Genomic DNA, 25,578 nt, shown 5'->3' on the forward strand with positions numbered 1-25,578 from the left:
CACAACAAGCCTCCAGGTAGGAGCTATTCAAAATGAGACAAAGGTGCTTGTTCAGATTCACACCAGTGGTCTGGCACTGCTGCCTCTTAGGTGAACTGTGAGGCCCTAACAGTACGAGAGAGTGGGCGTCGTAGGACCCACCTAGACCGTGTTCGAGCGCACCTATGTCCAAAGGTACCAGATGCTGGCAAACACGACAGGTGCCCACCTGCATTCCAGTCTTTTGACACATCGGCCCTGATTTCCCTTTCCTTGGAGGCTGCAGGCTCCCATCACCTGCGCAAAGGCCACCTTGACCTTGCCTTTCTTCTTCCATCCCCAGCAAGCGAGACATTGAGCTGCTGCTGAAACTGATCGCGAACCTCAACATGCTCTTGAGAGACGAGAATGTGAATGTGGTGAAGAAGGCCATCCTCACCATGACCCAGCTCTACAAGGTGGCCCTGCAGGTAGGAGCTCCCTTCCCAGCCTGATAGGTCTCATTCGTCTCTTAGAGTTCAAAACCAGCGTCAGATCACATCTTTCAAGGTCAAGATGTGCTGTTGATCTTTAGGAACAGACAACGAGGGGCTCTAAATTCTAACAGCCCAGGAGTTGCCATTAACCCCTCTTTCCCTGCATCCATCCATCCATTTATGCGTTCAGCAGACGTTCCCCAAGAACCAGGTCTTGTGATCAAATGGGCCATCTGGGTCCACACTGTGGTGTGATGTACATTAACATTATCGAAAGGAAGAAATCCGTTTGCTCTCTGCCACCACCTTGTGAGGTCGGCATTGTTGTTCCTTTGGCTTCTTTAAGATCTGAGCCTTCAACACTCAGCCTTGTCACTACCTCTGAACCTTATGAGGGCAGGGCCAGGCCTGGCTTGGTCACCCTGGGTCCTGTCCCCCGCATCACCTAGCCCAGGGCCAGGGACGGAGTTGTAACTCGGTGAACGTGTCCCCAGTGAACGTATGTATCATCGTTGATGGATCTCTGAGCTGTGGTGGAGTCAGTGATTGGCGTCTTGTCCCCATTCGCCTGTCTGTCCACCCCTCCCCGGCCCACACACAGTGGATGGTGAAGTCACGGGTGATCAGTGAGCTCCAGGAGGCCTGCTGGGATATGGTGTCGGCCATGGCTGGGGACATCATCCTGCTGCTGGACTCTGACAATGACGGCATCCGTACCCATGCCATCAAGTTCGTGGAGGGCCTCATCGTCACCCTTTCGCCCCGCATGGCTGACTCGGAGGTGCCCCGACGCCAGGAGCACGACATCAGCCTGGACCGCATCCCTCGTGACCACCCCTACATCCAGTACAGTGAGTGCCCCTTCAGCTGGTGCCATTGGTCTGCCACTGCACCGGCTCCCTTCTCCTCCTTCCCCCTTTCCCCCTTTCTTCATAGTTTTTCATTTCTGGAATCAGTTTGATACAGTGCTTAAGAGCCCTGATGCCACATTCAAATCTCAGTGTTACCTCTTCCTCACGTGAGCCTGGGCAAATTACTTCTTTCTGAACCTTATCTTCCTTCTGTAAAATGAAATGGCAGTAGTGCCCTTCCAGGTTGGTAGTGCTGTTCCATGGGAATGTGAGCACCCAGTAGTAAATACCAGCTAGTTCTGCAGCTTTTCTGATTGCAAATTATAAAAGTAGTACATGCCCGTTTTAGTGTCAAGCAATAAATATGGAGGAGTAGGAAAGGAAATTCCGTCCTTCCCCAGTCCTGCTTCTCAGAGATGAATACTGCCAAGAGTATTGTTTCCTCTCAGGTCTTTTCTATGCAAAGATAGGTATTTATATGTGTATGTTCATAGTTTTGTGTTTGTTGGGTTTGTTTATAGAAAACAGGGCCATGCTTAATACTTCCAGCTGAGAGGCATGAAAGTGTAATGACTTGTGTTTGAATCTCTGCTCTGCCATTGAGCACCCGACCTATTCTCTCTGAGCCTGTTTCTTCATTGGTAAATCCGGAGTCATTACTATGGCATCTACTTTAGGGTGTTAGTATGAGCTTTTGGTGAGTTTATATGGCTGGCATTGTAAGCATTCCACAGATATTAGCTGTTCTTCTATATTGTTTGACCACGTTTTGAACTCAACAAAAATTAAGTTGCATCTTTCCCAAACAATATCATGTTCAGATGTTACAAAATATTCCATTAGAATGGCTACATTACATTCTGTATTTTATTCACTGTTTTGTATAATGTCGCATCCAGTAGGTTTTTGCACAAGAAATGTCAGGAAAGATATTTGCCACAGTTTCAGAGTTCACTTTTGGTGAATGGATCAAGGACACTGGTGGTTCAGAGAATTTTGAGTCCTCTGTCTGTGTGTTGTCACGTGTGTACATATTCAAAGTTTTACGTTAGTGTAGTTCAGACAGATTCCTTATAGTTGGATATTTTAAATTATTTCTACTTGGTCAGGATTGCAAGCCCATGCTTTGAGCGTCATCTCTAGATTTTTATTAATAGTATTATAGTCAGACTCATCACAAACTAAATCTCCTGAGTTTTTTTAGCCAGTCACAGCCATCCATGTACGAGGATCTTTCTCCTTTTGGTCCCAAAGACTGCTCTCTCTGGAGGCCAGGGAGAAAGCCGCCTACTAACTGGTCCTTTTCTCTCCCTTGTTAGATGTGCTGTGGGAAGAAGGCAAGGCAGCCTTGGAGCAGCTGCTCAAGTTCATGGTGCACCCCGCTATCTCCTCCATCAACCTGACCACAGCCCTGGGCTCCCTGGCCAATATTGCCCGCCAGAGGCCCATGTTCATGTCAGAGGTGATTCAGGCCTACGAAACCCTCCACGGTAGGTTGGTGCCCTCCCCCACTTCCCCTGTCCACAGACCAATCTCCTCTTATGTGGGCTAAACAGCAGGCCCCGAAAGCTTTCAGCATCATCAGTCTAGTAGGTTATGGCCATAAGGAAGGCTTCTCTAGATGAGACACATATCTTTCAGTGATTGCACATGACAGACACGTGGTTCAGAGCTGCTTTAACATTGAGGTATGTGTGGGTGAAGTGACCTGGTGTCTAAGTACTTTACAATACTCCAGCTCTTCCCCTGTCTCCCCTAAAAAAGCAGGGAGGATAGACGTGCCAAGATCAGCGAAATGTTGATGGCTACATGGTGATTCATTACCCTGGTCTCTCTACTTCTGTGCATGTATGAAACTGAAAGGTGTGGAGCAGAGGCATGAGTGTGTGAAGATCAGGAGTCCCTCTCCCTCTCCTGGCTCTTATGTGTCTCTTCCTTAGGGTAGCAAAGATGGCCCCCAGTTGTTCCAGACTTCCATCCCATCTACTTGGCAACCCCATGGGAAAGAGAATGACTCCTTCCCAGCCATTCCAACAGAGGTCCAAGGGCTCATTGTTTCTGATTGGCCAAGAAGACATTGTGAGCCTATCTCCCAACCAATCACAATGGCCAAAGGATTGCAGTGTTCTTACTTGCTCTGAGACTCTTGCCCCCTTGGACTGAGAATGGAGCTGGGATGGTTCCCTCAAAGGAAAATGGGAGTGTTGTTGGCTGAGGAAGTGGGAAAGGATGCTGGGCAGACCCAGTTGCAGGCATCCTCTTTTGCTGTGGAACAGGGGAGACTCACCTCTCAAGGTGATAAGACGTTTGAAGGTCACTCTGGTGTGAGGGACCAACAATGCACTGCTGTGGCAGCTCAGTTGAAACATTCTGCAGGTGATTATTGCTTTCCGCAGGACAAGTGTGTTGGAATTTCCAGACCACAGGTAGAGGGAGATGAGACTTAATGTTTAATAAAAGGAGGCTGGGTTTTCTGTTTTAAGGTTGACTAATACTGAGGGAGACCTCTCAAGGGAATATCAGCTTGTACAGGGGGAAGGCCATACAGTAGATCTGAGAGTGAAGGAGCTCTGCTAGGAGATGCCCGCCACCACTGCCCAAGGTGGGGCTTAGGAAGTCAGGTGGGCAGGGCCCCATGAGCTCTGTCCACAGCATAAAGCTCTTGCTACTTTTCTCGCAGCCAATCTGCCCCCAACGCTGGCCAAATCTCAGGTGAGCAGCGTGCGTAAGAATCTCAAGTTGCACCTGTTGAATGTGCTAAAGCACCCAGCGTCCTTGGAGTTCCAGGCTCAGATCACCACCCTCCTGGTGGACCTGGGCACGCCTCAGGTGGAGATCGCCCGAAACATGCCCAGTGGCAAGGATGCCCGCAAGCGGCCCCGAGACGACTCGGATTCCACACTCAAGAAGATGAAGCTGGGTGAGCTGAGGAGCTGGGTCAGGCCTGGCAGGAGGTGGTGGCAGGGACTGACCATGTCCAAAATGTCTAATTATTTACAGGAAACTGTAAGCTTAATTTACATGATAGATTATATTGTATAAATATGATGACATATAATAAGTGATGTCAAAGTAAAATTATTAAAGAATATAACATACGCAAAAGTAATTACTTAAGTTATACAGAAAGGAGTAAAATGAAAATAGTCTCCCTTTCATCCCTCTCCCCAAAAGTAACAAAACCAAAGTATTAACACTTAGGTTTTCTTTCAGAAATGCCTTTGATGCGTAGAGTTCTCCTTTCCTGTGAAGTAATTTGCTGGGGGGTGGGGGGCGGCCGTGCTGCAATACACAGATCCCATGATGCTCCCCCACCCCGCAAAAAAAAAAAGAAAGGATGGAATTTTATTTTTGTTTTTTTCATTTTGAAAAATAACTTATTGGGTATGAAGATTGAGGTAGAGATCTGTTTTTCTCCACCTATCCACCTAATTTTTTTTTTCTTTATTTTGGCCGCTCCTTGTGGCATGTGGAATCTTAGCTCCCTGACCAGGGATTGAACCCACAATCCCTGCAGTGGAAGCAGGAAGTCCTAACCACTGGATCTCCAGGGAATTCTGTAAATTTCTGATAGCATTTTTCCAAAAAAACTCACATCAGTGTATGCCACCCCAGCAGTGTGTGAGTGCCAGATACCCCACTGGGTAAACCCTGGGTATGAATGGTAGCCTTGGTTTAAATTTGCTTTCTTGCCTGTTTTGGAGTTAGGCTGTGCATTGTTTTATTAGCTGTTTGCATTTATGTGAAGTACCCGTTCTATTGGGCTGTTCAGCCTTTTGTAATTGAACTGGAGATGCCCTTGGTTAATGCAGGGTATCAGCTCTTTGTTACATGTGTTCCAGACTTGACAAAATTGTGTAACATGTCATATTTTTGCCTTAATCTACTTAAATCATCATTCTATTGAACATTCCAGCTTTTCCACTTTTATAACTACAGCTTCAGGGAACATCTTTGCACACAAAGCCTTTTCTCTAAGGTTCATACTAAATTAGTTTTTTCCCTTGAGCTAGAACCTCTGTACTTGTATTCACCCAGCCTGTTCTTGATAGAAGTTGTATGCTGTATCTCTGTCCCGTCAGTGTTGCTGTGAATTTGCTGTACGTTTTACTTTGGCTGTATCTGTAAGTTTTTAGAGTAGATCCTATAAGTGGAACTGCTGTGTTGAAGAGGTATACACGTTTAAAATTGTGACCTGCTATCAAACTGCCCTTCCCGAAGGCCATGTCAGTTTACACTTCCGCAGTTCACACCCCCACAACAACTGTCACTACTTTTTTTTTTTTGTCCATCATATAGGCAAATTTGTTGTCTTATTAGGATGTTTTACATTTTCTTGATTCCCTGTGAGGCTGAAGACTATTTCAAAGATAGGTGTTTTTAAACAATAAAGCTCTGTGAGCTTATTAGTTAACCTTTTCGTCTTCTTGGAGCTTAGTGTGATCAGCCAGGCTGGTGTTTCCATTTCTCAGGTGAAGAGAACTGAGGCCTAGAGAGAGGTGGGTAGTTCCCCAGGGTCACGTGGCCACACTGCTCCTGTTTGCTGAAGCTGCTTCGGGGCAGGGACCGCCAGGGGTACCTGAGAGGAGAGAAGGGACTGGTGCTCCCTCCAGAGAGCCAGAATCTTGTTGTCTCCTCCATCCCAGAGCCCAACCTGGGGGAAGACGATGAGGACAAGGACTTGGAGCCAGGCCCCTCGGGAACCTCGAAGGCCTCAGCCCAGATCTCAGGCCAATCAGACACAGACATCACAGCCGAATTCCTCCAGCCTCTGCTGACACCCGACAACGTGGCCAATCTGGTAAGGACGCATAGGGGCCTTCTCCCACAAGGCAGGGAGGAAGGGTCTCCAGTCTTTCCCTGCCTTTCCGCTCCATGCTGCCCACCTTTTGCACGTAACATCAGACCTGAAACACTTCTCTTTTCAGGGTTGGGAGGGTGTGGTCCACGGGGCCTTCCTCACCTTGGATGGACCTCTTCTTAGATGATCTTTATTCCTTCAAGAGGTCACTTGTCATACCGCCCACCCCCCAGTCATAGTTCCCCTTCAGGTTTTCTAAGTCTCAATCTAAGACCCACCCACTCTCTCTCCTTTCCTTTGCAGGGAGGGCCTATTAGGTCTATTAACTGGAGCATCAGCCCCATGACTTGTTCATTATGTGGTGTGGGATTGGCATTGGTGGGGTGGGATGACCAGTGTTATTTTTAGATTTTCAAAGATGTCCTGCTCCAAAGTAACAGAACCATTGGTTTGAGTTGATGAGGCAGTTGGAATGGGGGAGGGGCGAGGAGGTGGGAGGGTGGTGGTCCTCACATCAGTCTTCAGGCTGTAGCAGCACTGAGACCTTTTTGTTGGACCCTCCTGGAGAATATCTCTTCCCATGCTCGACGGCAGTCACCATCAGCTTTCCCTCCTGTCTCCCTAGAGGCTCCAAGGGGGTTAGTTGCTGGGCAGTTGGGGCAGCGAGGAGTTTACTCTCCAGCTCACATCTCTTTGGTGAGCTCCAGGCCTGGGTGTCTGGCCACCTGCATCTTTCTCTCCTTGAGTGAAAGGAGACTTAACATGTCAAAACTCAACTTGTGAAATTTCTCCTCCCACTCCAGTATAGGCCCATGGCCCCTCCTGTGTTCTTGGCACACATGCCTCTCGTCCCCACACCAGAAACTTGGAAGTTCAACTCTTTGCCTCCGCCTCCCCCCAGCCCTTCCCCTCTTCCCCAGCCCTGTGACTGACCCCTGCCCTGTCCAGGCCCCGCCCTCTTCCCACAGAGGACCACTTCTTCTGGCTCTGCCTTCTACCCTCCCTGCGGCAGCCAGAGGCATCTTTGTCAAGTACAAGTCATAAAGCTCCCCTGCTCAGATCCCTGCCAGGGCTCTCTGCTTCCTTCCAGATAAAACTTAAATTCAGCTTGCCTTAGGCCCTGTCTGATTTGGCTTCCATCAACTTGTTGTATCTTATCTATCCCCGTCACACTTCAGGAAATTGTCTTTTTCAAATTATTAGCATGTAGTTGTTCACAGGATTCTTTTGCTCTCGTAATACCTGCTGTCTCTGTAGTAACGTGCCATTTTTTTGTCCCTGATACTGTGTCCTTCCTCTTTATTTTGTATATTCTTGCCATAGATTTGCTTGTTTTAAGCCATTTCAAAGAGCTGGCTCTTAAGTTTTTGATCATCTTTCGTAATCTTTTGTTTTATTTCTGCTGTCTTTTTTTCTTTTTTGTTTCTGCTGGCTTTCTTTCTTTCATGTTACTTTCTTTCAATGTTTTTCCCCAAAGGTAAACGCTTGGCTTATTAGTGTTCAGTCTCTGATAGCTCAGTTGGTAAAGAATCCGCCTGCAATGCAGGAGACCCCAGTTCGATTCCTGGGTGGGGAAGCTCCCCTGGAGAAGGGAAAGGTCACCCACTCCAGTATTCTGGCCTGGAACAAAAGAGTCAGCCACGACTGAGTGACTGTCACTTCCACTTTTCTTCCAATGGAAGCATTTGAGGGTCCGATTTTCCATTTAAGTACCATTGTAGCTGTATCTTCCATGTTTTATTTCATTATCTTTCTCTTGTCGTTACTTAAGAGCATGCATTCAAACTTCCAAGCCTGTAGGGGTTGAAGTTCTCTTTTGTTACCGATTCCTGACAGACGTGGATATGTTGTGCTGTTAGGGTACTGATTTTGTGTGTGTTTGTTTTAAATCAATTTCTATCTCATATTACACTCTGTCGCTGAACCTCCTTCCACTCTCTGGGCAGAGTACCAGCTCTGGTGCCTCTTAGCCTTCTCCCATGCTGTTCCCACACCTAGAATTTCCCCACCCACCTGCCCCCTCTCTGCTGCAAGGCCTCATTCTCTGTCAGTCTGCTTCCGGCCTACCTCTCAGTTCCCAGCCTACATGCCACCGCCCGGAGGAGCCAGAGCGGTCCTTGGCCTTCCTGGGGTGACGCCCCCTTTGCCTCTCTCATATGCCACCCACACTGCATCAGGACTCGTTTTCTCTCTCACTTGCACAAGAATCTGTGCTCCATGAGAGGCGGCCCAGGCCTGTCTGCATCACTGCCATTCTGCCAGCAGTGTGTGGAACCAGTGTCCATTGGGTCAGTAAGTAAGGAAGGTTCCTGGCATCTTGCAGGTCCTCATCAGCATGGTGTACCTGCCCGAGGCCATGCCCGCCTCCTTCCAAGCGATCTACACCCCAGTGGAGTCAGCAGGCACCGAAGCCCAGATCAAGCACCTGGCTCGGCTCATGGCCACGCAGATGACGGCCGCAGGACTGGGGCCAGGTGAGTGCCGCAGGGAGCTGACCAGGGCCGGGGTTGGCACTGTGGCCACTGGGCTCTCCTTACTGGGAGAGCGCCTCTTTGTCAAAGTGCAAATGGAAAACCATGTGAAATCTTAGGTGTCAGTAGTCACAGGTCCCATAGATAGAGTGAGTGCTCAATATTTTCAGGCCCTGGGCTTTGAAGTCCAGCAGACCTGGGTTTGAGGTCTGAGAGGACCCAGACTACCTCAGCCACTTAGTAACTGTGTCTTTGATCAAGTTACTTAACCTCTCCAAGCCTCGTGTGGGTTCCCATTCTCAAAGTGCTGCTGAGGTATAAATTATGTACAGTGAAACTCATGGCTCAAAGTGTAGAGCGTAGTGGATTTTCACAAAGTGAACACGCCAGTGTAAGCACTACCCAGGTGGAGAAGGACTGTCACCAGCATTCTGGAAAGTTCCTTCTTGCTCCTTTCCAGTAGAGACTCAGTGCATCCCCTGTCCCCACTCTTGTCTTCATAGGTGAGTTGTTTTAGTTTTGAACTTCATATCAGTGGGATCATAGCCTCTGGCTTACTATAAACTCAGCATCTTTTTGAAGTTCATCCATGCTGCTGTATAAACCAAGTGTTTATTTTTTATTGCTCATTAGCCTTCCTTTATGTGAACAGGCCCCCATTTGTTTATCCACACTCCTCTGTTGACAGACCTGTGGGCTCTTTATACAGTTTTTGGCTGTTATGAGTAAAGCTGCTGTGCCCTCATTTGTGTTGAGTTTATACGAAGCAGTGGAATTGTTGGGTCTTGATTTGGGGCATGTTCGTGCTGTTTGAAACTGCTCATCAGCTTTCTAAAGTGGCGATACCTGGTATCACTCCAACCAAAAGACAATGACATTTCTTGTTTGAACCTCAGTCGTTTTATTGCAAAGTAGGGATGAAAAATATTCCTGCTCCAGAAAAGCATTTTGCAGAATTTTTTTTTTTTCCCTAATTTTTTGCTTTTTTGGCCATGCCACAGAGCTTGCAGGATCCTCATTCCCCAACCAGGGATCCAACCCACGCTTTACAGATTGAAATGAATTTCGGGTATGCAAGGCTTAGAGTGGAACCTGGCCCACAGGAGGTCCTTGGGTGGGAGCAGGTGGTTCTGACACACCAAGAGCCCGTTTGCTGCCTTCCCCTCAGGCGTGGAGCAGACCAAGCAGTGCAAGGAGGAGCCCAAGGAGGAGAAGGTGGTGAAGCCAGAGAGCGTTCTGATCAAGCGGCGCCTGCCAGCCCAGGGCCAGGCCATCTCGGTAGTGGGCTCCCTGAGCTCCATGTCCTCCCTGGAGGAGGAGGCGCCCCAGGCCAAGAGGAGGCCGGAGCCCATTATCCCCGTCACGCAGCCCCGGTGAGTCCCCTGACAGGTGCTGGTGCAGGAAACTGGGGCCTGGTTTTGGTGTGTATGTGACAGACGAAGGCAGATAAACAGAGATCGGTCTGGGCCAGGATCTCAGATTCCAGAGTCAGTGCCGTAACCACTGAACCTTATCTGCTGTTTTCTTGTATATAAAACTACTGTCTTATATCTAAAATGGGGCTGATCGTATCTCTCTGTCTTTGAAGATAAGAGAGAATTAAATGAGTCCACAGTGCTGGTTAGAGGATTAAATCAGATGGCTCTTGGGTGGACAGTGATGATGAGGTAAAAAGCACTTAGCGTGGTTTCTAGCACGTAGGAAGTGCTCCTGGTTGTTCCCATCATTGTCCCCATCATCACCTGTCTTACAGACCACAGAATCCAGCCTCTCCCTGCCCTGTCCCCAACCCAGGCTCGCCAGCAGGCCCTGACCTGCTGCCCCTCCAGGCTCTCTGTTCGCCTTGCTCCCTCCTCCTGTCACACCAACCTCTTGGTCGGCCAAGCATGTCCCCACTTGGAGGCCTTTGCACTCCCTGTTCCCTCTGCCTAGAGAGCTCATCCCCAGACACTTGTGGGTCTGATTCCCTCACTTCATTCAGGTCTCACATTGTTATCCGTTGCCTGCTCCTTATAGCAGCCTCCCCTCAGATATCATGTACCAAACCAGAACAGCATCCTCTGCCTTCTCATTGCCCTGCAGTGCCTCGGGGTCACGGGGGAGTTGGAGGGACAGTGTGGGGTTGTCTCTGTCTGTATGGCCTGGGGTGGGGCCCGGGTTCCAGAAAGGACGTTCGGAGTCACCAAGTCCCTGTCCCTACTCTCGCACATAGGCTGGCGGGTGCTGGCGGGCGCAAGAAAATCTTCCGCCTAAGTGACGTGCTGAAGCCCCTGACGGACGCGCAGGTTGAGGCCATGAAGCTGGGCGCTGTGAAGCGGATCCTGCGGGCCGAGAAGGCCGTGGCCTGCAGCGGGGCCGCCCAGGTGTGCCCCCGTCCTCCCAGCGCCTCCTCCCAGCCCCTCTCTCCAAGAGCCTGCCGCACGTCCCAGCGGAGAGACGGACCTCCGGGTTAACCCTCCCTGGCTCCAGACCCCAGCACTGCCGCTCACCGGCCACTTCTCCCAGCCTCACTCTGACCTCCCATAAGGCAGATACGATAGCAGCAGCTCCTCACAGGCAACGTGGAAGAAGACGTGTGGACACGCGTGCTCTGTCCCTCAGCACGGTGGCTGCAAGGAAGAGCCGCCTGCACGTGGGCTCTCAGGATGCTTGCTCTTGCTGCGGTTCACAGCATTCTTGTTCTTTCGCCGCAGACACACTCACACACCCACACCTGCTTTAATTCTGATTCTGCTGTTTGCTGGGATTGCAGCCTCAGTCAAGTGGCTGTTTCCCCAATTTTTGAAGTTTAGTTTTAGTTAACCAAATAGTATATGAACATATGCTTTCTGTTCAAATTATTTCCAGGCCATAAAGGGACCATAAGTCTTCTTTGGCCCCTATCTGCGAGCCATCCCCCTAACAGAAGCAACCAACAAACACACTCGGGGAGTCCTTCAGGATCATTTTCTGTAAACTCAAGATAATACTCCTAAAAATTTAGATATTTATATTTTAGATGCACTTTAGATACAGTGTAGCTATTTGTAATTTTATGTATCTATGATTTAGATATTACTCCTAGAAATTCTAGCTATTACTCCTAGTTTTATTGTTATTGTTTTCTCCCTTTGCAGTTTTTTTCTTCATATAAAGGAGACCTCCTGAAAATATGGTTCTTAGGCTTTCCTTCGTCACTTAATACCGGGTCTGCGCTGGCTCCCTGAGGCTGGGCGAGAGCAGAAGCAGGACACAGTGAGGGGTGCCCGGCGTTGCCCGCCCCCCACGCCGACACAGATCCTCACTCCCATTTCAGGTGCGCATAAAGATCCTGGCCAGCCTGGTGACGCAGTTCGACTCGGGCCTGAAGGCCGAGGTCCTGTCCTTCATCCTGGAGGACGTCCGGGCCCGCCTGGACCTGGCCTTCGCCTGGCTCTACCAGGAGTACAACGCCTACCTCGCAGCTGGCGTCAAGGGCGCCCTGGACAAGTATGAGGACTGCCTCATCCGCCTGCTCTCCGGCCTGCAGGAGAAGCCGGACCAGAAGGACGGGTGAGGGGGCAGCCCTGCACCCGCCGTCCTCAGGGGTCCCCTGTCCGTGTCCTGCCTTTGCTTTCTGGGCTCTGAGCAGCTCTTCTCAGCACCGAGTGGGTCCTCCACGCGCCCGCCCCGAGCCGCCGCCTCTCCCCGCCCTCCCCACGCACAGAACAGGTCTCTGCAGTGTCACTTTGTCCCCGGCTCTGCTGCTTGCCCTCTGACCGAGCTGCGTCACTCACCTCTGGGCCTCCGTTTTCTCCCGTGATGTGTGATGACAGTGCCTGCTTCAGAGGCCTGTTCTGGGGGTCAACTTCTTGCCATCCCCATCTCTTGCCTGAATTGGTTCTGTAGCTTCCTCCTTGCTCTTGACCTCTAGCGCATCCACTCTCCAGCAGCACAGGTGACGTTTGATAACGTAAAGCCTCTTATTTCCCCACTAAAAACCTTCTACTGTCCTCAAGATAAAATGTGACGTCCTAAAAAAAAAAAAGTGACGTCCTTAATAGGCCTTGTGAGGTCTTGTATAATCTAGTCGCCACCAACCCTCTCGAGCCTCTTTTTGGCCTCTCTGCTTTTCCCTGCCCACCCCCCACCCCCTGCCCCGACTTCAGCCGCGCCAGCCTTCAGTCCTGTGTTCTCACACATGCCAAGCTTGGCACTTCTCTGTTCTCTACCTGGGATCCTCTCCTACTCCTTGCATGGCCAGCTCTTTCTTATCTACCAGCATTGACTAAACCATCTCAAAGCAGCCTTTGATGGTCACCATGTCTGAAATACAACACCCTTCCCAACTCCCCTCCATCATTCCCTCCCATTGCTGTTTTGAACAAGCTAGGAATCCCCATTGGACAAAACTGAGTTTCAGAGAGGCAGTCTCTGCCCATGTCGCCAGTCCATCCCCAGGCAGCATTTGAACCCTACTCTGTTGCTTCCAGAGCTCTGTAGCTCTGTCCGCAGGGGGTTGAGCGAGTGCTCTGTGAGGGGTCCTGCCAGCTCTGAGCTACAGTCAGCAGGAGGGGGAAGCCCAGGGGCCTCTCCTTTGCAGCTGTACCCCGTCCCCCCCACCCCGGCAGGATCTTCACCAAGGTTGTGCTGGAGGCGCCGCTGATCACCGAGAGCGCCCTGGAGGTGATCCGCAAGTATTGCGAGGACGAGGTGAGGATGGGCGCGGCTGGGGCCATGCTCGCTGCAGCCTGGGGTGGGGTCGGGGGTTCTGTGAGGGACGTGATCTGACTGAGACAAGGGAGACACCCCAGAGACACACTGCGGTGCCCTGAGCTCTGGCTCCCTTCCTTCTTGCCGCAGAGTCGCACCTACCTGGGCATGTCCACTCTCCGAGACCTGATCTTCAAGCGCCCATCCCGCCAGTTCCAGTACCTGCATGTCCTGCTAGACCTCAGCTCTCACGAGAAGGACAAGGTGACCCCTCACCCCTGCTCTGTACTGGGCTACACTTAGCCCATCCTCTGTCCCGAGTAACCAGCCCCGTCTTTTCCACATGGCCCTGAAGGTTTTTGGGCCAGCTGCCCTTCTTGTGACAACTTGGTGGTGGTGGCTTTTCCACTTTTGATGGCACGAGGCTGCTTAGAATGTACATAGACAACCCCGCCCCCGCTCCCCCCGCCCAGGAATGGCAGTCCATTTCGCTCTTACTCCGCCCATGTTGGTGCACCCCCTCTTAAGGCCTGGTGCTGTGCTGGGACCTGGGGGGGGCACTGACCAGGAGGGGAGCCATTGTGACCACACAGCGTGTTCAGTGCCTGGAGTAGAGTTGGGTGTGCAGCCAGGGAAGGGAAGCGGTCTAAGGAAGACTTCTGGAGGAGGAGTGGTGTGAGCCAAGACCTGCACTGAGTGGACGAGTGTGCCCTGCACAGAGGGTCAGCCTGTGATTGAGAGGCTCTCGGTCCGTCCCTGTTCCTGCCTGCCGCCAGCTCCTTCCTGACATCTCATGGCCATTCACTCAGCAAGCCTTCCCTGCTGGCTTGGCTCAGTGGTGCTGTTGGGGACAAAGCGGTGCCCAAGACCGAGCCCTGTTCACAAGGCCCCCAGCAGGGGATGTCTGAGTGAAACAGGATCTAGCCAGTGACAGGCATGCCAGCAGTGGGAACCTTTTGTGCCAAGTCTTAGAGCTGGGGAGAATGTGGTCACTTTAAAAAAAAGTGAGGGCTTCCTTGGTGGCTCAGACAGTAAAGTGTCTGCCTGCAATGAGGGAGACCTGAGTTTGATCCCTGGGTCGAGAAGATCCCCTGGAGAAGGAAATGGCAACCCACTCCAGTACTCTTGCTTGGAAGATCCCATGGACGGAGGAGCCTGGTAGGCTGTAGCCCATGAGGTCGCAAAGAGTCGGACACAACTGAGCGACTTCACTTTTTCGAGCGACTAAGGAAAGCTGCTTCCAGTTGGAGTGTAGCAAGCAAGACAAGAATGAACGATAAGAGACGGGATGGGGCAGGTAGACGGTGGGGTGGTACAGGGCCTTGGGTTGGGCCAGAAGCCTCTCTCCCAAGCTGGTAACCAGCCTTGGGCACGGCAACTCAGCCCCGCCGGGCCTCTCTCAGACCTCGGCTTGTTTCACACCAATGCCGCCAAGCTCAGAGCGGCCGTCCTCCCCCGACCCCACTCCTCAGGTGCGTTCCCAGGCCTTGCTGTTCATCAAGCGCATGTACGAAAAGGAGCAGCTGCGAGAGTACGTGGAGAAGTTTGCCCTCAACTACCTGCAGCTCTTGGTCCACCCCAACCCGCCATCGGTGCTGTTTGGAGCTGACAAGGACACAGGTTTGGCGCAGGTTCTCCAGAGGTGCAGTGAGCTGGGGGATGGCCCACTGGGGGAGACAGCCAGACAGCAAGAGCTGGAACGCGCTCAGGTGGCGAAAGCAGGAGCCTGTGGGAACCCAGAACGGGTGCCTGGCCCAGCCTGAGGGGTCAGGGAGAGTGTCCTGAAAGAGGGCGCAGCTGGGCTGGAAGCCGAGGACCAGGAGAATGAGCCAGTGATGGGACTCCAGGAAGGGCCAGGCAGGTTCTTTGCAGACCATTCCCTTAGCAGAGCTCCGGGTCCTCCGGCATTGCAGACCGGGAGACCCAGGCCCCCAGGGAAGGGCCCATTAACCTGGAAGGTTCTGGCTGTGGCAGAAAGCAAGGGGCTTCTAGGAGCACAGGAGCCCCAGTGCAGCTTGGGTGCCGGGCCAGCTTCCCAGGAGGTGTGCTGGCTCTGTGACCCTGAGGTGGTGCAGAAAGAGGAACTGGAGGGCTTCCCTAGTGGTCTAGTAGTTACGACTGCATGCTGCCAATGCAGGGATCAGAGGTTCGATCCCTAGTTGGGGAACTAAGATCCTGCCACACAGTGAGGTTAAAAATAAAAAAGAGTTGGGCGCTGGGTTCCAGGCAACAGAGTAGCACGTGCACAGGCTCCAAAGTGGGGGCCCCAAGGGACCGTCAGAAGGAGGCTGTGAGCCCAGCACACACCCCCAGAGGCAGGGCAGCCCTGAACAGGAGCTGTCAGGGAGAGCAAGGCCAGGCGTCCCCTGAGGGTCCCGGATGGTGGTGAGAGCGCTGAGGAGGGGAGGGGCAGGGCCAGATGTGCTCTTGGGAAGATCCGTCTGGGTTGGTGGTCAGAGGAGACCAGATGGGAATGTAGGGCAGAGACTTCTAGAAGGGGAGCAGGTCTGGTTGCACCTCATTTCCCAAAGGACTGGCTTCCTTCCCTGGGACAGTTTGCTTCCCAGGCCCAGCTCCCAGTCCCTTCTGTGCCTACTGCTCCCCAAGAAGAGCCAGGTGCTGGGCAGGGGCGAGGGGGAGTGGGGCCCATCTGATCTTCACCCCCTGCACCCCTGCCCTCTTAGAGGTGGCCGCACCCTGGACCGAGGAGACGGTGAAGCAGTGCCTGTACCTCTACCTGGCTCTCCTACCTCAGAACCACAAGCTGATCCACGAGCTGGCGGCCGTGTACACGGAGGCCATCGCTGACATCAAGAGGACAGTGCTGAGGGTCATCGAGCAGCCGGTGAGGCCCCTGGCCCGTCAGGCTCCGCCCACTGGTGGGCGGAGCCGAATACCAACTCCAGCCCCGCCCCTGCCCCCCCCCCCATGTCCTTCCCCTGCTGAGTGCTGAGGCTATGGGTCATCACCCCCCGACCCCCCACTTCCATCCACTCCTGAGAAGACAACAGGGTAGCCCTGTAGTTAAGAGCTTCCAGTCGGACAGACCTCAGTTCACATTCCATCTCTCCCCTTCTCACCCTTCAGTTAAAAACAAGCAAATAATTCAGACCAGCAAGCTTGTTGGAGTGATTGATTCTGTGACCTCTTGCCTGTGAATACCTGTATCCCTGTTGTCATGTATGAGCCATCCCTCCCCTGCCTTGCTGACAGGAATCTTTACTTGTCGTGGCCCGAGTCCCTCCTGCTCCTCTCTGGAGCCACAGGGTCACACACAAGAGAAGCAACGCAGTTACAGGCTGGCCTGTGAAATTCAGAATGTCTGTTCTTCCCTTCTGTCGCCAGATTTGAAACTGCTCTTCTCTATCTCTGTTCCTGACATTTTATTACTGAGAATCCCACCATAAACCAAAGGAGAAAATGTGGCAGGTTAATTCCCACATACCTGCCTCCCAGAGTCAGTGGGGTCCTTACCTGTAACGTGGGGGTAGTGATCTGGTTGTGAGGAGGAAGCAGATTCTTCTCCCCATTGTCACGGTGAGCCCAAGGGACTGTGAGCTCCTTGAGGGCAACGACTGTCAGCTCCACTTGCAGTTGGGCAGAGGAAGGGACGAGCCCTTGATGCCTGGCCCTCCTCCGCTCCCTGTGTTCGGTGCCCGTGGAGGGGTTAGGGGGAGGCTGCAGACGCAGCAACAGGTCGAGCCCTGATCTGAGCCAGCAGCAAAGCTGGCACCTGGGTGGTCACAGGGAGGTGGGCAGGGGTCACTTGTGCCTGCAAAAGCAAAAAAAGTCTTCACCAAGGAATTGAAGAATAGCTTGGGCATCAAAGGTCAGGTTGAGTCCCAGAGGCCAGGCCTGGCCTGCCTGGTGGGAGGGCAGCATGATAAGAGTGCAGGAAGGCGCTGCAGGAGCCTGTGTGTGTATGAGGTCGGGTAGAAGAGACCTGGACACTTCTGGCAGCCCTGCCCACCTTCCCCAGATTTCCCCACTTCTCTGAAGCCTAACACCCATTCTTTTCTCTCTGCTTTATTGAGATACCACTGATCACAACATTATCTTAGCTTAAGGTCTACAAGATAGTGATTTGATACATGTATATATTGTGAAATGATTATGATCATAAGTTTAATTAACATCCATTACCTCAAAGAATTATTGCTTTTCTTCTAACGATGAGAATATTTGAGATCTGCCCTCTCTTGCCAGTTCCTCCTCCAGAGTCCCAGTGTCCCGCCAGCTGCCTGGTCTCTGATGCCTCCCCAGCTCTGCCCCTGGGCCCCCATCCCCTCACACCGCCCAACATCTCCTCTCTCATCTCTCGCCTGTAGATCCGGGGGATGGGCATGAACTCACCAGAGCTGCTCCTGCTGGTGGAGAACTGTCCAAAGGGGGCGGAGACACTGGTCACCCGTTGTCTGCACAGCCTCACTGACAAAGGTGCCTCCCGGGACCCCATCTTTCTTCCTTCTCTCCTGTCCAGGCCCTCCCCATTTGCCTTCTCAGGACCTGGGGATCAGAGCCATTGGGTCCCTAGACGCTTGGCCCTCTTGTGAGTCTCTCCCCATCCTTGGGCCTCAATTTCTCCGTGCGCAAGGGTGCACTGCTAAAATGCATTTGAGAAACCGAGGGCCAGGGATTTCTGCTCTGAAGTGCAGCAGTCCCTCTCCGCCCCTGCCACACACCCACCACCATTCGTTTCTCCTCCTCAATGTCCACCCCACCACCCCAAGCCCCTGAGCCTCCTGCTTATTCCTCCGCCTGCAGTGCCCCCGTCCCCAGAGCTGGTGAAGCGGGTCAGGGATCTCTACCACAAGCGACTGCCAGACGTCCGCTTCCTCATCCCAGTGCTCAATGGGCTGGAGAAGGTACGGAGCTGCACGCCTGGATGCCCCCACCCACGGGGACACGCCTGGCAGGGCGGGGAGGAGGGAGGCTCCCGGGCACCCTCATCAGATGCTGTGAGCACAGTCTGGGTCTTGTCTGGGTCAGTCTCAATTTGGCAAGCCCCGCCCCTCTCTGAGCCTCAGCTTCTTCCTGTTGTGAGTGAATATCCCAGTTATCCACCACCACTCGCCCTCCTCCCCTCCCGCCCCACCCTGTGCTCACGATCCTCCTGAGAACAGAGTGGAGCCACAGAAGCAGGGCAGGGGACACCTCCCCTTGAGCGTGTGCTTCCCCTGCCCCGGTCTTGTTCCTCCCAGGCTATGGGACCTCGCGTGAACCTCCATCTTCTCTTGTAGGAGGAGCCATCAAGCCGGCCCAGGGGCTCACCTGGGGGTGATGAGGCTGGGGCTAGGTTAGACCAGTGAGCTGGGAAAGCTAAACCTTGAGGGACCAAAGAGAGGAGAGAGGGAAGGCACTGGGGGGCTAGGTGAGGCCAGAGCTTGCCCCTCACCGCCCCAGGGTGAGCAGTGGGCAGGCTTCTCTGGAGTCGGCAGGGGGTGCATCTGACCTGCCCTCCTCTGCCTTGCCCTTGTAGAAGGAAGTGATCCAGGCCCTGCCAAAGCTCATCAAGCTTAACCCCATCGTGGTGAAAGAGGTCTTCAATCGCCTGCTGGGGACCCAGCACGGTAGGTGATGTGCTCGCCTCCCCACCAGGGGCCAGCTCAACCCTGGCCCTCGTTTCCCTCCCCAGCAGCTCCCCCAGGAGACCCCACCTCAGGTGCAGGAAGGAGGAAGAGGTCCCAGAGGTGAGAGCTGGGGGAGGGATGCCACCACCTTTTGGTGGGGGGTGTTCATCTTGCTCTCTGAGGCTGCCATTCAGGCTTGGTGACATCTCGACATCTGTCCCAAAGCTCCTGGGCCACCCTCCCATGATACTTGGGTGATGGTTTCATCCACATTGGGGACAAAACTGTGGGACTGAGGGCTGACTCTCTATAAGCATTTTCCCTTCCAGGACCTCAAACACGGGGCCCATCCCTGCCCTACCTCAGGTCTTGCCTGAACCCCTCTGGCTGTGGGTGAGGGGCCTTTTGTTCGAGTTTGGACTCGCCCTGGTCCAAAAGAAAGAAAACTTTCAACCTAGACAGACTACCAGATGGCATAGGGTAGATTCCTCAGCCCTCACCCCAGGGGCTGGAGCTAGGAAAGGTGGAAGCTCTCTCTTCCACACGTGACTTGGCGACTCAAAACACGCGCGCAAGTGTCTGGGACCCTCGACACCCCACCAGAAGAGTGCCGTCTCCCCCAGCCTCGTGCCCGTGGCGTTTAGCCCGAGCGCTGTGTGCAAGTCTGTTGCCTGGCCCCCTCTTGTCCCGTCTAGCAGGCGCCCCTGCGCCTTTCTGCTGTGCTGGGGACCTGGGATGAGCTCGTCCGCTCCCTGCCCTTGTAGGTGCACAGCCTGGGCTGGGATGGGAGAGTGGTTGAGTCACAGGCGAGGTGCTGGGGGCCCAGTGCAGGCCTGAAGGCCTCTGGTTGGAATGGTCACCAGCCGCGGCCTCACTGGGGCGCCTCCTGGTGCTCTCAGTCTCTCCTCCCGCCACTCCAGCCCTCTCTACCCCTAATCCCAGAGGGCGCCTTGTCTTCCTCTGCCGCTCCCCCAGTCTAGGGGGGCTTGGACCTGTCTCTCAGGCCTCCATACTGTCTCCTCCTCCTCCCCCCATTCCCCATGCTGCAGGTGAAGGGAACTCAGCCCTGTCCCCCCTGAACCCTGGAGAGCTGCTCATCGCCTTACACAACATTGACTCGGCAAAGTGTGACATGAAGTCCATCATCAAAGGTGAGGCACACCCCCCGCCCCGCCCCGACCCCCTCTTCAGTGGCCTGGCCATTGCGGACCCGGGGAAGAACCTTGGACTGGAGTCGGCCCCCTGTGGAATCAGCCAAGTCGGAGACTGTGCCCACCGCAGCCCCGTCTCAGAGCTCCGGACGCCAGCCTCGCTCCTTTCCATCCCTCCTCCTCTCCTCCTCTCCTTCCTTCCTCCCCTGCCCCATCTAAGGAACTGATGCACCCCCTGTACACCAGCACAGAGCGTTCCTCAGGAAGGGTGGGGAGCCCTCCTCCCCAGCCCCCAGGGGCCTGAGGAGTGACCAACGGGAGAGCTGAGCCTGGAGAGTGGCCCGAGGCAGTAGGTGACAACCTGGCCGGCCCCCCACAGTGAGCAGTTCCCTAATGACAGCCTGTCTGTTCACCTAGCACTTAGTCTGGGCTGCGCTTTCCCAAGCGCCTCAGAGGCCCACCCGCCCAGCCACACCACTCTGTTCCTGGTAAGTATGCTGACTTCCGTTTTGTAGTCGGAGTGGAGGTTCCAGAGAGGTTAAGTAACTTGCTCAGGGCCACCCAGAAGCTAAGTGGTGTAGTGGACAAAACAGAATCGGAAGTTGGGAGACCCGAGTCCGAAACCGGTTCTGCCTGCAGATGGCCTCCTGGGTCCCAGGGGGACGCTCCCCTCCCTCCCTCGGCGCGCCCTTCCCTCCCTCCGCTCCCCTCCCCTCCCTCCATGCTCCCCTCCACGTCCTCCATGGCTGCTGGTCCAGAAACCATGCTTTCCCACGGAGGCAGGAGCCCTTCCTGTTCCCTGCTCTTCTCAGAAGACAGCTGGCCTTGCTTCCTCCTCTCTCCTTTAAAAGCAGGGAGGGGGGTTTTCCCTCCTTGCTAGTGTCTTGTCCTGCCTGAAATAGCTTCAGTGACATATTTCCTAGTCTTCCTCAGCAGATTCTCTCAGAAACCTTTAGGTCAAGAGAGGAGCTTCTGAAAATACTAAACATACACTACAACTGAGAGGGAACTCAGGCCTCTAGTGCACGCGGTGGAGTGTCTCAAAGCTGAGGCTCAGGAGTGGTCGTCTTACACGCCCTGGCCCCTTAGGTGACCTCTGGAAGTTATGAGCCCATTCCCAAGGACCGTACCCACACGTGACCTTGTGTACCATTTGAGGGAACTCAGATCGTGCTAGCATGGCCTGGTTCTGGAACTGTAGAGCGGCCCCTGGCTGGATCTGGTGGTTTGGGGGCAGGGGTCTGGTCAAGAAAGGAGGTCAGGCTGTAACCGTCGGGCCCCGCCCACCGCTCCAGTGATGCCCGTTCACAGACCCGGGTTTGGTCCTTGATCTCACACAAGGGAGCTGGGGCCCAGGGGGAAAGGGCTTGACCACAGGTCACCCGCGCAGCCAGCAGCCAGGCCCTGGAGATGTTGGCGACGCCCTGAGTGGTTTCTCCCTAAACCCACGCCCAAGCGGAGCCTCTGTATTGCTGCGCTCTCAGCAGCCCTTCAGCCGGTCTCCCTACTGGCTGTTCATCCCAGAGCACGCTTCTCCGCTCCACTCGTGCTTTTCTCCATTGCACCAGTAACCCTGCCTGCCTGTTAGCTCCAGGTCCTGTTTTGTGCCCCATTGGACTCCCCACTGTCTGTCAGTATAAGCAGTCATCACTGGCATTCACTTCCCTTAAACCACCCTCTCTGATGAGTTTTTCTATAGCCAGACCTGTCCAGTGGACTGGCCCAGCGATTAAGACTCACTACACACCTCTGCTCAGCCCTGTGCTGGGCCCTGCTGAGGACATGGCAGGGATGGGGACTGTCCTGGCCCTGCCCTCCCCGGGCTCACAGTCCATCCCTCCAGTAACAGTCCAGAGTGAGCAGGATTGGGGCAGGGGGCCCAAAGGGGCCCCCGACTCTCCCTTGGGTGGGATGTTAGGAAAGGCTTCCTGGAGGAGGGGACACCTGAGCTGAGACCGCAGGATGAACAGGGGTGAGGAAGCAGGAGAGATGATCCCTGCTAGCAAGGCCTGGTTCTGGAACTGCAGAGCAGACCCAGCTGGATCTGGTCGAGGATGGTGGTGGGGGATGGAGTCGGGCTGTAATGGTGTAGGCCCTGCCCACAGCTGGTCTCTCATAGACCCGAGTTCACGTTCAGACTTGCTCTCTTGAGGGCCTGTGGCAGGTACAGGGTCAGGGTGAGCTTTTGAAAGACCCTCTCAGGCTGCTGTATGGAGGGTGGATTAGAGGGTGGGTGGGAGGCCCAGGAGGAGGCTGGGGTGGAGCTGAAGGAGAGGAGAGGGAAGAAGGCTGATTTTGGAGGCTTTCTGGCAGAGCAGGCAGAAGCCAACAGCTACCTAGATGGGAGGAGGAAGAACAGCCTCTGTTTCGGGCGGGTCCTCTTGCACTGTGTTCACCTTCTGCGCTCCCTGCAGCCTAGGTGCCCTCCCTACCCCGCCTCCAGCCTCCTCCCTGCCTGTCTGCCTGCAATGCCTCCAGCCTCCCTCTCTTCCTTACAGGAGCTCCCCAGCCCCCATTCTTTATAGGCATCTACCTCTGTTCTCCATTAGCCTCTCAAGGATTGGGGGGCCTCTCTTCTAGCTCAATAAAGACTTCCTGGTTGACAGACTCACCTGGCAAGTGGTGTTTGGGGCAGAAGGGGTTCAGAGGCAATTCCCGGAGTCTCCCCACTAACAGTGGATCCGAGCACCACTGATCTCACTGATTTGGAGTCCCACAGCGTGCTCCTGAGGGGCCTGTCCTTGTGGGTGCTTTTGCTGCACCAGCCCCCCTCAGGCCCTTCCTGGTGCTCATCTTTCGCCCAGACTTCCTCCTCTTGCCCCTCCTTCATGACTCTGTGAACTATGACCTCCATATCCCCCCAGGCCTGGTAGCGCCCGAGCACCAGCACGAGCCTCGTGCACCAGCACGAGCCTCGTGCACTGGGTTCAGAGCAGGCAGTCTCTTGACCAGTCTGCTCGTGGAGACCATGAGCAGCATGTCCCCTGAGGGGACATGTCGTGTCCCCTGAGGGACTGCTTATGGAAGTCACAGCTGCTTCCTTCCAGTAGAGGTGGAGGTGCCACGCCATCCCAGTCCAGCCACAATGGGTCCCCAGGGGTAGGCAACATATCTTTCTCCCCTCACCCTTTCTGGACGTTGTTCTCCAAGAGAAAGGACCAATGTCTTCCCACGGCCCAGTGGGGCTTCCAGGAGATGGACGTGTCCTCTCCCTTACCCCAGCTCCCAGGCTTTCCAAGGATCAGACCACAGTGTCCACTTCTGGGTGGGAGGGAATCTGTCTTGCCTGGAGCTTCAGGGAGTTGGGGCTGGATCTCACCTCTTGCAGGCAGATCACAGGGCTGAGGCTTTCTAAGGGATGTGGGGCTCCCACTTCCCAGGGGCTGCTGGGCAAAGGGGACAGGTCCCCTCTCCGCCTCCTCACAGCCACCAACCTGTGCTTTGCGGAGCGGAACGTGTACACGTCGGAGGTGCTGGCCGTGGTGATGCAGCAACTGATGGAGCAGAGCCCCCTGCCCATGCTGCTCATGAGGACCGTCATCCAGTCCTTGACTATGTACCCCCGCCTGGGGGGCTTCGTCATGAACATCCTGTCCCGGCTCATCATGAAGCAGGTAACCCGCCCCGACCACCCTGGTCTCCCAGGCAGGGGACTGCCGCAGGATGTGCTGCCAACAGACTTGAGGCAGAACTGCAGGCTTTTCCAGCCGGTTTGGCCAGTGTCCCAAGGGAGCCCTCGTGCAGAGACCTGCTCTATGACTGGCAGACTGCTGAGACAATACAGCCCTCTCGGGGTCACTGTGTCGGACAGCAGCAGGGCGGCAGGGTGGCGAGTGAGGCTGCTGGGTGGTAGGAGCAGACTTCGAGAGGTGCACGTCCAGGAGGTGTGGCTGCCCCGTCAGAGTGTTCGTCACTTAGTTGTGTGCAGCTCTTTGCAGCTGCTTAGACTGTAGCCCACCAGGCTCCTCTGTCCATGGGATTTCCCAGGCAAGAATACTGGAGCGGGTAGCCATTCCCTTTTCCAAGGGATCTTCCTGACCCAGGGGTCAAACCTGGGTCTCCCACACTGCAGGCAGATTCTTTACCATTTGAGCCACCAGAGCTGCCTCTTGCCCCCCATCATTTGGCACTCAGTCAGACAAGAGGCATCTTGAGCTGAAAGATGGCACCAGTTTTCAAGAGAAGCTAGAAATGTTTTATGAAACTTCAACAAAAAACCCCTCTATCCACAAGCCTTCAGACTGGATTCAGACCACAGGTTGCCACTTTGCAACGTCTGGCTTAGAGGTTAAGTGCAGATGCGGGCAGATCTGGGGGTTGGCTCTGCCCTTGGCACCTGTGTGACCCTGGACGGGTCCCGCACCTCCCTGGGCCTCCTAGCTTTAGCAGGGCTAACGTCGCCCTCTAGAGGTGGCGCTGAGAATGCAGCGAGGCATGGCCTTCTTGCTAAGGTCTTTCCCAACTTCTGGTGCGGCTGGCTGCCTGCAGGCCCCCTCACGACTGCTCCCTCCCTGCCTGGTCCAGGTGTGGAAGTATCCCAAGGTGTGGGAGGGCTTCATCAAGTGCTGTCAGCGCACCAAGCCTCAGAGCTTCCAGGTCATCCTGCAGCTCCCACCGCAGCAGCTGGGGGCCGTCTTTGACAAGTGCCCAGAGCTCCGGGAGCCCCTGCTGGCCCACGTCCGCTCCTTCACCCCCCACCAGGTACCCCCGGGTGTGGGGTGGGTGGCCCCATGGGTCCAGCCCTGGGGGACTGAGGCGGGGGTGCGGGCAGGGGCACCCTGGCAGTGTCACGAAGGTCCTGGGGTCTGGAGAGTCAAGGACACCTAGGGTCTGAGTGGGACTTGGGGGAGGGGGTTGTCTCCGGATCGGAGCTCTCCACAGCGCCCCCATCTGCTTTTCCCCTAGCAAGCGCACATCCCCAACTCCATCATGGCCATCCTGGAGGCCAGCGGCAAGCAGGAGCCAGAGACTAAGGAAGCACCTGCCGGGCCCCTGGAAGAGGTGAGGGTCTGCAGCCCCCTCCCCAAGCCAGAAGTGCCCTGCGCCCCTCCTCCTACCCACACCAGCCCTCTTTGCTGTCTGCCTCAGGGTGGTTTCCATCTTTTCCCCCACCATCCCCTTGAGAGCAGCCTGGGTCTTGGGTCCCAGCCGTCCCTGAGGTTTTGTGTGTCACCCCGCACCTCCAGGATGACTTAGAGCCTCTGGCCCTGGCACCACCTCCGGCCCCCCGACCCCCTCAAGATCTCATCGGCCTGCGGCTGGCCCAGGAGAAGGCCTTAAAGCGGCAACTGGAGGAAGAACAGAAGCTGAAGCCTGGGGGACTGGGAGGCCCCTCCTCTTCCTCGTCCTCTTCCTCGGCGCGGCCAGGCCCCCCCCAGCCAGAGGAAGCCATTGATTTCCGGGAGGAGGGGCCTGAGTGTGAGACCCCGGCCATCTTCATCAGCATGGACGATGACTCGGGGCTGACTGAGGCCGCACTGCTGGACTCTAGTCTTGAGGGACCCCTACCTAAGGTAGGGATGACCACCCCAGAGCAACAGAGGACGAGAGAAACCAGGGGCCGGGGTTAAGTGTGTGTGCCTAGTGTCCAAGGCGGGGAGGGGGCGGG

At 54.6% G+C, this 25,578-nt stretch overlaps 1 protein-coding gene across 7 annotated transcripts in view; it reads left to right on the plus strand.

Annotated features, from left to right (window-relative positions):
- The window catches only part of SYMPK (symplekin), a 33,314-nt gene that overhangs the window by 7,412 nt on the left and 324 nt on the right, over positions 1 to 25,578 (plus strand). For all 7 annotated transcript variants that reach the window (XM_027515409.1, XM_027515412.1, XM_027515415.1 and 4 more), the window contains 21 exons: positions 323 to 449; positions 1,057 to 1,306; positions 2,626 to 2,796; positions 3,987 to 4,226; positions 5,953 to 6,107; positions 8,431 to 8,581; positions 9,747 to 9,951; positions 10,791 to 10,941; positions 11,874 to 12,109; positions 13,168 to 13,249; positions 13,400 to 13,513; positions 14,722 to 14,869; positions 15,934 to 16,094; positions 17,578 to 17,686; positions 18,014 to 18,114; positions 18,729 to 18,819; positions 19,869 to 19,970; positions 23,397 to 23,584; positions 24,495 to 24,671; positions 24,876 to 24,971; positions 25,157 to 25,483. In XM_027515409.1, coding sequence (XP_027371210.1) covers positions 323 to 449; positions 1,057 to 1,306; positions 2,626 to 2,796; positions 3,987 to 4,226; positions 5,953 to 6,107; positions 8,431 to 8,581; positions 9,747 to 9,951; positions 10,791 to 10,941; positions 11,874 to 12,109; positions 13,168 to 13,249; positions 13,400 to 13,513; positions 14,722 to 14,869; positions 15,934 to 16,094; positions 17,578 to 17,686; positions 18,014 to 18,114; positions 18,729 to 18,819; positions 19,869 to 19,970; positions 23,397 to 23,584; positions 24,495 to 24,671; positions 24,876 to 24,971; positions 25,157 to 25,483 — 3,382 coding nt within the window. The remainder of the gene's footprint in view (positions 1 to 322; positions 450 to 1,056; positions 1,307 to 2,625; positions 2,797 to 3,986; positions 4,227 to 5,952; positions 6,108 to 8,430; positions 8,582 to 9,746; positions 9,952 to 10,790; positions 10,942 to 11,873; positions 12,110 to 13,167; positions 13,250 to 13,399; positions 13,514 to 14,721; positions 14,870 to 15,933; positions 16,095 to 17,577; positions 17,687 to 18,013; positions 18,115 to 18,728; positions 18,820 to 19,868; positions 19,971 to 23,396; positions 23,585 to 24,494; positions 24,672 to 24,875; positions 24,972 to 25,156; positions 25,484 to 25,578) is intronic.

This window comes from Bos indicus x Bos taurus, chromosome 18, assembly GCF_003369695.1.
Source record: "Bos indicus x Bos taurus breed Angus x Brahman F1 hybrid chromosome 18, Bos_hybrid_MaternalHap_v2.0, whole genome shotgun sequence".
NCBI lineage: Eukaryota > Metazoa > Chordata > Mammalia > Artiodactyla > Bovidae > Bos > Bos indicus x Bos taurus.